A 12574-nucleotide genomic window follows, 5' to 3' on the forward strand; every position below is an offset into this window, starting at 1 on the left:
TACTGATGTATATTTAATCTGTTATGGTAGTCTGGTGTCGTCATCTGTTATGCTAGCGTCTGGTGTCGTCTGTGTATGTTATGCATAATATCACCAGGTAACTGTTGATGTCTTCCCATAATTCCCACAATCTGGTTTCTTGAAACACCAACACACCCCCGCATAAACCTGAGATCTGTCCTTCTCAATTCAGTACCACTGAGGCCCCAGCCCTTGTCAAATGAGCGGTAACGCGATGACACTTCAAACCCTTCTCTCCCAGCAGGGCTGAGCCTAGCTCTCACTAAAGAACTGAGCGTCTTTGAAACTCTCTACTCCTCTAGGGCGCCTTTGTGGCCCCCACTAAAGCACACAAGTGCCTTTTACGAGCTTGAGGAATGTGTCAGTTCGTGGAGAGTGGAGGTCAGGCCTCAGGCGTCCTCCGACTCTGGCCTGAGGGGCAGTCAGGCGAGCTGCTATAAATCTGCCCACCAGGCGATTAGTTCTAACTGAGCCCTCTCCCAGACATTGACACTCATAAGAGCTCAGACCTGTGGGATGAGGTCTCCACTTGTTTTCGGATATGCTCGAGCACTCTTCAAAACCTCCCCAGCTTTCTAACACTGCTGTTCCTACTGCTGTTAATTATGGCCAAACAAATGCACAATACTTTATGTTCACTGGTGTGTATCAACATTCTCTTGGAATTTTGCGCTTTAGGGTTCAAACAATTAAACAAAAATTTTAAATGGTGGTAAAAAAATTTTATCATTTATGCAGAGACATGGTTTTTGTTAAGGATTTTACTGAGTACAAATAGCTAACTGTGTCAGTTACAACAGCTGCTAAAGCTTCAATTGCCTTAAACATTTAAAGTAGTGCTTGAAATTTGCCAGACTCCTTAGTATACTGCAGTTTTTTCCCCAAACTGATCCCTGGGGAGTCCAGATGGTCCACAATTCCACAGTGTCCAAGCTTCCAACACATCTAAACAAAGCATTTAAGGAAACTGAATACCAGGTACCAGTGTGTTGAGAGCTTGGAGAAAGAAGGGAAAAAAGAAAAACGGAGTCTCTGGGGCTCAATCTGGAAAACCTTGGTTTACTATTAATGTAGAGAGCTTTTGTAAAGGAAACAGTCTTCAGATATATATGGCATCAGATACTTTTTTCAATTTATCTCTGTAGTGCAGTTCATTAGAATTTGGTCTGTGATACAGTGTTTGCTATTTTGGCTTAATTTTCCAGTACTTTGGATGGAAGTTAAATAATAGCTGTGGGGTTAATTTCAGAAGATCGCTACAGGGAAGCATAAGTAATTGGACACTTGGCTACTCGGATTTTGCTTGGCGGGCTGTGCAGTTTCAGCACTACTTTGTTTACAAGTGATGACGTTTTAAAAATTCAAACATCCAGCTGCTATCTTTTATTGTGAGACCTATAAATGCATAATTATGCTAAAATCAGCTCTTTGATAAATTGTTAAGAAGCAATAATAATGCAGAAAGATTCTTACAACAATTAAAACAGGGATGTTGAAACTAATCCAGATTATTGGTTGATCTATGTGGGTTGTATATAACATTCTCAGAATGGTGAATACAATAAGCATTTAATGTATATGTTAAATGTCTTTTTAACTACAAAAGTAATAAAATATCATATAACTCTACTTATCTTTTATTAATCATACATCACCAAAAAAGAGTGAAATGCAACCTCAGAACCAAGCCATTTCTCTGTGTCTACTTTACTTTATCCCTTACTTACTAAAAATGAAAGGCTTTTAATTAACTTTAGATTAGAATTCAAATTAAACAAAAATCCCCTATCAGTCAGTCAGTTAGTCCCACATACTTTTTATCTTTAAAATTAATTTTAAGACTCAGGCATTTCAATTACCCAACCTATAATTTGATTCTCTCTTGCTCTTGTTTTTCCTTCTCGTCAATTACTTCGATGTTAATAATGTTGTCTGTTAACCTTTTTCCAAATAATTTGTGGTTTTTGAAATTGCCTACTAATATAATGTTATCACACATATATCATTTCATTCTGCCTGTTTTAATCATACTGCTGCTGTCATGACCACACACTATATTTAAATTCTAAATCTTTTTATTTTAGGTTAAGGAGTTAAGCATTTCACTATGTATGTTTGTGTATGTGATAAATAGCATTTATATTTGATCTTATTTGATTACTAGGAGCCAAGCACAGTTGTAACACATTTGTTTTAATTATTATTATTATTATTAGTAGTAGTAGTCGTAGTGGTACTAGTAATAGCAGCAGGATTAGTAGTAGTCGTAGTGGTGTAGTTATAGTACAGTAGTAGAAGTAGTAGCAGCAATAGTAGTAAAAGTAGTAGTAGTAGTGGGAAAGAAATCAGCAAACACTTTTCCTTTAGCACTGGTAGTTAATGCCTCCCGTAATCTTGTTTTTCAGATCCGAGGAGGAAAGCTGATGATCACTAACGCAAGGAAGAGTGATGCTGGGAAATACATCTGTGTGGGAACCAACATGGTGGGAGAACGTGAGAGTGAGATTGCTGAACTGACAGTTTTAGGTAAGCACACCTGTACGCGGTTCTTTATCTTGCGCCTTAATCTTCGCGAGCTCTGGCTGTAGCAAGGGGGCCGTCCCACCATCTTCCTAATTGGACAAGTGGATGTGCTTCCTCTCATTTGTTTTGCAAATTAAAAGGGTTTAGCTGCGTAATAACGGACCTGCTTTTCCAGCTGTTCCTCAGTTCCCTCTCTCTCTTCGCTCAGACGTTTGATCTCTGTGCTTTGGCCTATTTGCCTGCCCGGGTCCTGACCAGCTGTGCTCTTTTGATCTGACCCAAACTGTTGACCCTCACTGTCCCCCAACTCTCCCCCCCCAATCATTTCTCATTTTTATCCTCCTCCCCTAACCGAAAGCACTTCCTGTCTGGCCACCTTATCATATGATCAGCTGGGCCTGGAGCCAGCATGCTCGCAATAAGGACAGCAAAGAAAAAAAAAAACATTTAGTGCTAATAGAATAATGCTGCTGATTGAGGCAACAGATTGGAGGTTTGTAGGAGTGCCTGGGAAGGGAGTGCTTTGGAAGGATTTATGTGCGAATTTTTTATTTTTTGCTAATTATGTGCTTCCTGCATTACTTCTCTTTGATTAAAATTGCTCAATTCTTACACAAATACTTTAGTGTTTTCGTAGCTTAATCACCGTCTAGGCTATGTACCATATACTATATGGAAAAGAGAACATAGAACATGTTTGCTTAAAGCATAACAGAGCCAATCATTTTTTTCTTATAATTTGTCAGTGTGACAGAGGAATTCATGGAGAATTTCAACACCCATTAGTCTTGCATTATAATAAAATTGGTAATCACACATACACTACAGGTTTTGTTAAATAGGTACTGTATTAAGCTGAAACAATGTTTAACCTTGATATTTATTTAATAATCATATATTTAGGAATGTGCTACAGTTTTTAAAGCAATATTTCTACCCATTCATCATGTTAAAACTACAAAACAGGTATTCTTGTGTTTTCCAGAGAGACCCAGCTTCACAAGGAGGCCGACCAGTGTGGTGGTGCTGGCTGATGAGAGTGTGGAGTTTCGCTGTGAGGCCCGCGGAGATCCTTTTCCCACTGTCCGCTGGAGGAAGGAGGACGGAGAATTACCCAAGGGGAGGTAAGGCTTCATTCCCTTAGGCAGCCAGGATCTCTCAGATCCTATCAGACAGTTCAGAATGTGAATGAGTGCTAATACTTATGCTCTGCCACGGTTTAACCTGTTTTTGAATACTTGAGCATGCCTGATTAGATTTTAATGCCTAATTATCCTAAGCCCTTTGTGCACTGAATCAGTAACGTAAGGCAAAAAAACATGCAGCGCAGTGGTGCTAGTGGAATGTTACCTGTTACTGGATGTTCACCAACTTAAACATCAAGAATTTGAAATGTGTTTTCGTTTATATTTTCGAGATGTGTTTCACCCCACTTTGCATTCTCTATGTAGGTACGAGATCCTTGAAGACCACACGCTGAGCTTGCAACGCGTGACTCCGGCTGACGTGGGCTCCTACAGCTGCCTAGCCGAAAATATGGTGGGCAAGGCTGAGGCTTCTGCTACGCTGACTGTGCATGGTGAGAATCTACACACACACACACACACATATGCATGCCATTCAACCCCCAACACACCTGCCGCAGCACATGGAGGTAGCTGCAGAGCCGAACCTGAACGGGCTGGAAAAATAAATCAAAGCTCAGCTGTTCCTGGGCCAGTCTCCTTCATCACTCACTGTCTGACATACCCTAGCCACTGCAAGATTACTGATCCTCACAGCACCATTTAATGGCAAACAATAGTCTCCATCAACACAATTTGTATTAGTAAAAGTTGTATTTAAAACCATGACCAGGTTTGGGTCCATTGGTTTTGTGCTTGTGCTCACTATGCTGATCAAGCCTCCTTTTAGTGCAGGGGTTCCAAACCACTCAGAACAGCCCACAACATTTTTGACAGAGCAGTGTGTAGGCAGCAGATGGAAAGGAAGGAAAGACGAGCCAGGATCTGCATCATGGAGTTCCATTCATGGGCTGTTTTTAAATAAAGCAAAGGGTTTGGTGAATCTTTTAACCAACATTTGGTGGAGAAAGGCTGAATGAATGTGTGCGTGTTTGAGAGAGAGGGAGAGAGAGTATGAGATGCTGTCACTCTCTCCACCTCTATCATGAAGGGGTGCTGAATAGAACCCAATTAGGGGTTCAACTGGCATTAAGGAAATCTTTGCAGCTAAAATAACAAAAACAAAAAAACTTTGACATATTCACAATCATTGGCATCCAACATTTGAATGAATGAAAATGTTTTTTTTTTAAAATCATTTTTATACTATACTACTTAAAAACATTCCCTTATGTGTGCTGTTTCAGGAAGCTTTCTGGTTTACTTCGCTGATTTATTTGTTAAAGATAAAGTCTCCCAGCAGCTTGGTGACTGGTGTATCCTCAGAAAGCCCACAATAGCTTTTGAAGCCATAGCTGCAGTACGCAGTGTCACTAGAGGTCACAGGAAGTGGGTTTTAGTGGCAAAAACCATCGCAGCGTGCCTGTGATCCTCCGGGGGAACGTGGGCAGCAGAGGGACGTGTTCGCGGAGCTCTCGGCTCCTCTTTGAAGAGAGGAAATGATCTGGAGAGCGGAGCTGCTTTTCTATCACCCCTCCACCCTCCTTCTCTTTTTCTTTTTTTTCCCCTGCACCACCTCCTCCAACCCTCTGCCCCAATGACACCCAGCCAAAGACACATGGAGGGAGGATGGCCTAATTAAAGACAAGTCCCAGTCCCATGCTGGGGAAATAGCATGTTTCCAATTACACAGTCTAATTCCAGACGTGGGGAAGCAGCAAAGTGGTGAGAGCGAAGGCAGTGGAGAGAAAGAAGAGAAGGAAAGATGGATAATGAGTCTGATTGTAAGAGCTGGAAAGACATCCACCAGCCTGTAGCTTTTTTTTTCCCAGTGCATTTTTCCCTCTTTACAAAGATACATGGTAACAGAGGAAACAGACAACAAGATGAGGGCGAGGGTGAAAAGAAGAAAGCCTAGCCTGGAGGGAACAGACATAACAACGCTGCTGTCTGACAAACAGCAATGATTATCTCATTTGGAGTGATACATGCAGCTACAGATGATGAAGATTACAGTGCCTCTATGTGTGTGTGTGAGAGAGAGAGAGAGTGTCTGTGCGCGTGCGAGTGTGTGCGCACACTCAGAGCTCCTATGACTGCAAATCTAATTTTATAGTCCTTGTATAATTAAATATAGGCTGCATCAGATCGTCTGTAATTCATTGCAAAGTTGATAATGAAAGACTACCATTTGTTTAGCACACTTTATATTAAGTTTGCTCGCTGTATGAAATATATATATAAAGGCTGGTGCAGCATAATGCAGTTAAAATAATTGTTTTTCCATGCACTTTGATTAGATTCTCTAGCTCGTCATACTGAAGCGACACCGCCATTTGTACATTGCTACGTTCTCTTCCTTAAAAAAAAAAAAAAAGAACTCCCAGAAGCTTTAATTCAGCCTGATTGGAGCAGGAAGACGTAGAAAGAGGGCTTTCCTCCACCGCCCTCGGTCACGCTTGCCGCCAATCAGCGCTGGAAATCCGAACCAGCCATGTCATCCACCGTCGAGCAGCACAGAACCAGTGCAGATGTTTTTCTTCCAAATATCCCCAACGTTCCTCTCTGCTTTCTGGTTTTCCATCACCTCACTCACTGTGGTGTGAAAAAAAAAAAACCCTCTCAGGTCTTTTATGGCTGCCATAATTATTCTTCAGGCACCACTCTGATTAAAGTGCTCCAGTCTGCTGGGCTGAGATTTTTGTGACCCGGGTGAGAGTGCAACATTGTCAATCATGCACCATTAAAACAACATTAGTGACAGTTTCATGTTCTAAGGCAGGACGGTTTTTTTTTCAAGTTAGTGTGTATGTGTGTGTATAAATATATAGAGTTTGAGAGAGCGGGAATGTTTTGAGTCCAACTGGAAAGGTAGCATTAAAGGAAATGAACCAGCCAACAGGAAGGGAATTTACACACATACCATATACTCACATGCAGCCCTACTGCTTGTGCCTTTACGTCCGCACTTGGGTGTCATAACTCTTCCCAAACAGGTCCCCGGGGTGACTCGAGCCTGCTCTCTGCCAAAGCTTTTCACATCTTCCATCACAACACAGGTCCAGTGGGTCTCGTAGAGGGTCAAACAACCTGTGCCTTGTCTTGCGGTATCCCTCCAACACCACCTTCTGACACAAGGTCTTTATCCTCCATGCCACCTTCACCCCGTGTGTGCCACAGGACACAAGCGCTCGTCTGTCCTCTCGGCACCCCCTCCAGATCATTCTATAAAACTGCCAAAGAAATTCATGCCTCAAGCCTCACTCATTTCAATAAACACACTTTACACATCACAGATCACATGGCGCAGTTCCAGCGTGAACAATATAAATCGAGGGGGGTGCCACTGAGCTTGCGCTGCTTGCATATTGTGCCATTTAACACGTTTAACTGACTTCTAATGATTTCTTTGTCTTGTCTGAGTTTCCTATCTATCTGTGGAATAACCGAATCAACACATCTGTACAGGAACAAGGTTCTACTGTAGATATGACATTAGTCTGGTCTACGACACCCTCTTGACTAATTGCAGAACTAATAAGGGTTAGAGCAAGTAATGGAATGTTCGCTTTCCTGCCGCAATGCACTCTGAGAGCATGACATTGACTTGTTTGATGTCAGCTGTTCACATATTAATCAAATGTTCCGCTTTAAAAACATTTCCGCATAGGGAGGTCAAGGGCATCATGTCAGGCCAACAACAACATAGATCTCGGTCTTGATCTGTCACCCCTACAGGCTCACGACATCACCAGTGCTATTTGTGCAGTTACGATATCGAGATTCAACATGAGTACTTGCACCAACATTCCAGATAGTAGAAACAACAACACACATGCAGGGCAGTTGCAGTAGCACAAATCATCTTCTGTTCTCACAGCTGAACGGCATTCTTGGTGTAATTTATGGAGAGAGATGCTGGATGGTGCATGATATTTATAATACAATATGTAATTTACAGTGTGGCAAAAAAGTATTTAGTCAGCCTCCAATTGTGCAAGTTCTCCCATTTAAAAAGATGAGAGAGGCCTGTAATTTTCATCATAGGTATACCTTAACCAAAATAAGAAAATATTTTTTTTACAGTTCTTGTGTCAAAATGATTACAAGAACTGTGAGCAAAAATCCCAGAACCACACGGGGGGACCTAGTGAATGACCTGCTGGGACCAAAGTAACAAAGGGCTACCATCGGTAAGACACTGCAGCACCAGGGACTCAAATCCTGCAGTGCCAGACGTGTCCCCCTGCTTAAGTAAGTACATCTCCAGGCCCATCTGAAGTTTGGGCATTGAAGGTGAAACGTGGCTGGGTCTTTCATCATGACAATGATCCCAAACACACCGCCGGGCAACGAAGGAGTGGCTTCGTAAGAAGCATTTCAGGGTCCTGGAGTGGCCTAGCCAGTCTCCAGATCTCAACCCTATAAAAAATCTTTGGAGGGAGTTGAAAGTCCGCGTTGCCCAGGGAAAGCCCCAAAACATCACAGCTCTGCATGGAGGTATGGGCCAAAATACCAGCAACAGTGTGTGAAAACCTCGTGAAGACTTACAGAAAACGTTTGACCTCTGTCATTGCCAACAAGGGTATATAACAAAGTATTGAGATGGAATTTTGTTATTGACCAAATACTTATTTTCCACCATAATTTGCAAATAAATTCTTAAAAAATCCTACAATGTGATTTTTTTTTCTTATTTTGTCTCTCATACTTGAGGTATATCTATAATAAAAATTACAGGCGCCTCTCATCTTTTTAAGTGGAAGAACTTGCATAATTGGTGGCTAACTAAATCCTTTTTTGCCCCGCTGTACTGTATATGCTGGGTTGCATGGTGGTGCATTTGGTTGGGGTTACTGGTGCATCACTAGAATTGTGTGAGTAAATCATTTACGCAAATTAATCAATCTTTTGTTGATTGATTTGATTCATACAATCGATGGGTCAGTTTTAAATAGAGATTTGAAAAATCCATTTAGAGCCATTTACATTTGAGAATGTATTATGAGGCCATTTGTCTATAATCCTACAGGCTCTGAACTTTATACACATGGCCAGGCAGTACATCATCCTGTGTGAATGGAGTAAATTATTTGTCTCTTCTTAGTTTTCATAAAACTATGGAGCTGTTATCCTATAGCACATATGAGCACTTTGACAGCACTGTTTTTTTTTTCAAATAAGAAAAATAATTATTGCAAACGCAAGGGGGTTACAAGACACAAATGCTACAGTGTTTTGTCACATTTGTTTGGGCTATATAAGAGTGAATTTTGTGTTTTTTTGCAAAAAGCTGTATCTCCACCACCCAAACAAATGTAGTGGCACCAAATTACATCAAGTTGTGAAAAAAGTGTTGAGTTTTGGGTAACACAAAATTTTTTTTTTTTAATTTTCAAAGTTGCTTAAGATCACAATTTAAGGGGGCACTGGTGGCTCAGTGGTAGGTGTTTCGCCCGGGTTCGATTCCCAGCCAGTGCCCAAAGCCCAGCCACTGGATGCAGTGCCGGTCCCAAGCCCGGTCCCAAGCCCGGGTTGCATCAGGAAGGGCATCCGGCGTAAAACCTGTGCCAAGTTGTAGTGTGGACTGGGTATTCCGCTGTGGCGACCCCTTGCTGGTAGAAGCCGAAAGACCAACAACAACTTAAGATCACGATTAAAAAAAAAAAATTATTAAGGAATGCAAAAACTTTGGTGTACAGCATTATCAGCCCCCCTCCACTACCAGTTTTAGTTGCACTTCGGGACATAATAGCAGCTCCTACGTTCTACTGCCAACCTGATCATATGTATAAATGTACTGTACAGTATGTGTCTATTTTACACCAAACTGTATACAAACTTTGCTATTCATTATTCATTTCCCTGGAATGTTTCCTCATTCATAATGTGTGATATATTTGGTGTTTTTGTTTGTTTTTCTCTCTTCTCTTTTAGTTCTGTCTGGTAAGTTATCACCCTCCACCCATCTACTTTAAAGCTAGAGACAGGAACTGGTCAGTTGCCATCATAATCCCATCATCATCCTCCATCTTCCATAATATGTCTGATACTGAGCTGCTCTGAGCAGAAACAGCTCTGATCACACTAATGGGTAAATTTAAAATGTATCTGAATACAAAAGGTAAAAGTCATTTTTCCTCTTATTTATGATCTTATTATATACTTTAATTCCCATTATATCTTTCATCGTAACCTAGAGTCTTTTAAACCTCTTATTAAGTAGGTTACTAACATCACATTTCCTTCAATTTTCTAGTTCCCCCTACGTTTGTCATTCGGCCCCACAACCAGGTGGTGGGAGTGGGCCGAACAGTCACCTTTCAGTGTGAGGCGATGGGAAACCCACAGCCGGCCATATTTTGGCAGAGAGAGGGCAGTCAGGTAAGAGGTTTTATACCCCAAGCCCAAGAACTAGTTTTACTCTTGCTAACAGACTTGCATTGCATGCATTGATCGATTCCTTAAATTATTGAACGATTTACAGTTCTTGAGTATTTGTAGAGTACTTTGAACGTTCAGAAACATTCAGATTAAGTACTCTGGAATAGTAAAAAATAAATACAGTGCTTGGCTAAAAAAGTCACAGTTTCTGTCGAATTACTGACCTGCATCAAGACAACAACAAAAAAAAAAGATATTAAAACACTTTACTTGGATTAAGAACCATCCAAAACATTAATAAAAACTAGAAGGATATTGCTGATCTGACAACTTAATGGAAGAAATTCAAGATCACTTTTTGATGAATTACCATCAAAAAACACCAACTGGAGAAATCTCAGCTATGTTTAACACTGAAAGTTAGAAAGTAAGAGCATTTCCACATGCACAATGATGAGAACTCACAGGATTGAGACTAAACAGCTGCGTGGCCATTAGAAAACCACTTGTTATTGAGATTATTCAGAAGAACACTTCGGTTGGCTAAGGATAAAGATTGGAATTTGGAGCAACAGAAAAAGGTCATGTGACTAATAATTTCAGATTGACCCTATTCCAGTTGGATGGAAAGGGAAGGACTTGCAGTGATTCACCCATCATGCATAGTAACCATTGTACAAGCCTCTGGAGGCAGTGTTACGGTTATGTTGGGGTTGTGTCAGGTGGTCAGGTCTAGGCTCAGCAACTTTATGTGGCAATAGAATGAAGTCATCTGACTGAAAATGCAGCATATTGTAGCATAATATCATTATTATATTGTAATATACAATTATTACATATGTTACCTTAATCATATGTTAAATATTATTGTATCATTTGATTCCATTATTTTTGGAGTCATATTCACACACATATTGATGCATTGTGATCAAAGCTAAAAGCAATCTTTTAAAACCTTAAAGTGTACAAAGTGACCACATATCATAAATTACTTAATATGGGTTACTATTCTTCTTCTTACAGTTTATATAATATCCCTTTTTATTATCAACTGTAAAACGAATAAAGACTTCACATTAGCATCTGAGAGTGGCTAACGAATGAATCCGAATAAAGATTTAGGTTTAGTTATTTGCTAGTACACTTGTAGCTTTTTGCTTTATTTAACCAACAATAGTGCATAAACTAATAAAATTCTTAAAATGCTTTTCCTTTGATTTATTATAGAAATCTAAAATCTAATAAAATTTTATGACAAAGCTTATAATTTAGCAACACTTAATTTAAAACACAATGTTTTACAACAATGTTTTTTTATATGAACACTGAATTCTTTTAATGAGATTAGACTAAGACCTAATATTTAGTCACTGTAATATGAATTGATATAGTGATTTTGCGTGACATGGAGAAAATGTCATCAATCAGAACAAGACAAGCTGAACTTTTACATTCCCGATGAAATCCAGATTCTCTAAATATGCAAATTAAAGAAAAGAAAAAAAAAGAAAAAACACCCTCTTCCACTTGTGTACTGGAATTTGACAGGTTCTTATATTTTTTGACAAAATACGCCTTAAATGCCACATAATAAATTGTCATAAAATTTTAATCACAGTGTTTAATCGTGAAACATTTTTTGATGTGAAAAAGTGTAAAAGTGATTTTAAGCTTCGTACATGTTTCTATCTCTCCCTCCTCCTCTTGTTTTTGGACTGGCAGAACCTTCTGTTCTCCTACCAGCCCCCACAGCCCTCCAGCCGATTCTCCGTCTCTCAGACGGGCGATCTCACCATCACGGACGTGCAGCGTGCCGATGGAGGATGGTACATCTGTCAGGCACTCAACATCGCCGGCAGCGTCATCACCAAGGCCCTGCTGGAGGTTACAGACGGTGAGAGAGAACACACACACACACACACTGCCGTAACTTCTGATAAGAAATGTAATTAAGACAATGGGGACTCAAATGGTGTTTTTTTTTTCCCCAGCAGTGGGAAGTGTACAGTGTGTGTGCTTGTTTATGGATTGCAATTTGGAATCCAGGTGGCAGAAACAAAAAAACGCATTGTTAAACCATAGGGAATGATTTGATTATTTGTTCTGCATTATAAGAATGGTTGGGTGTTTACCACTGGTACAGTACGGAACGCTGGCTTTTTAGGCTGTATGCTGGTTGTCCTATGTTTCCCTTGCCTTCTAATGTTTTTTGGAGCAAATGAGACATCCCTGGGGCTTAAGCATACTGGTTTAAAAAAAAAAAAAACTACACAACTCTGTTTCCATGGCAACTGGATACACAAAGACTGCCACTCTCCTTTGATTTCCTCTTACAAATTTACTCGTTCCCATAAAGACTGACACATTGAAAAAAAAAATAGGTATGAAGGAAGATATCTAGCTGACCCCTTCTCCTCTCTTTTCCTGTTCGGCAACAATTATCACACTTATTTAAAAAAAAACGGAATTGAAAACCCTTCAAGGTCTGTAAAAGTAATTACACCTGCATAACCAGCATCAAA

At 40.2% G+C, this 12574-nt stretch overlaps 1 protein-coding gene across 2 annotated transcripts in view; it reads left to right on the plus strand.

The window, feature by feature from the left end:
- Positions 1 to 12574, plus strand: part of LOC128545645 (roundabout homolog 1-like) — a 219816-nt gene that overhangs the window by 179214 nt on the left and 28028 nt on the right. For both annotated transcript variants that reach the window (XM_053516134.1, XM_053516135.1), the window contains 5 exons: positions 2427 to 2547; positions 3530 to 3668; positions 3996 to 4123; positions 9928 to 10052; positions 11775 to 11946. In XM_053516134.1, coding sequence (XP_053372109.1) covers positions 2427 to 2547; positions 3530 to 3668; positions 3996 to 4123; positions 9928 to 10052; positions 11775 to 11946 — 685 coding nt within the window. The remainder of the gene's footprint in view (positions 1 to 2426; positions 2548 to 3529; positions 3669 to 3995; positions 4124 to 9927; positions 10053 to 11774; positions 11947 to 12574) is intronic.

The sequence above is a fragment of the Clarias gariepinus genome, chromosome 17 (assembly GCF_024256425.1).
Source record: "Clarias gariepinus isolate MV-2021 ecotype Netherlands chromosome 17, CGAR_prim_01v2, whole genome shotgun sequence".
Taxonomy (NCBI): domain Eukaryota; kingdom Metazoa; phylum Chordata; class Actinopteri; order Siluriformes; family Clariidae; genus Clarias; species Clarias gariepinus.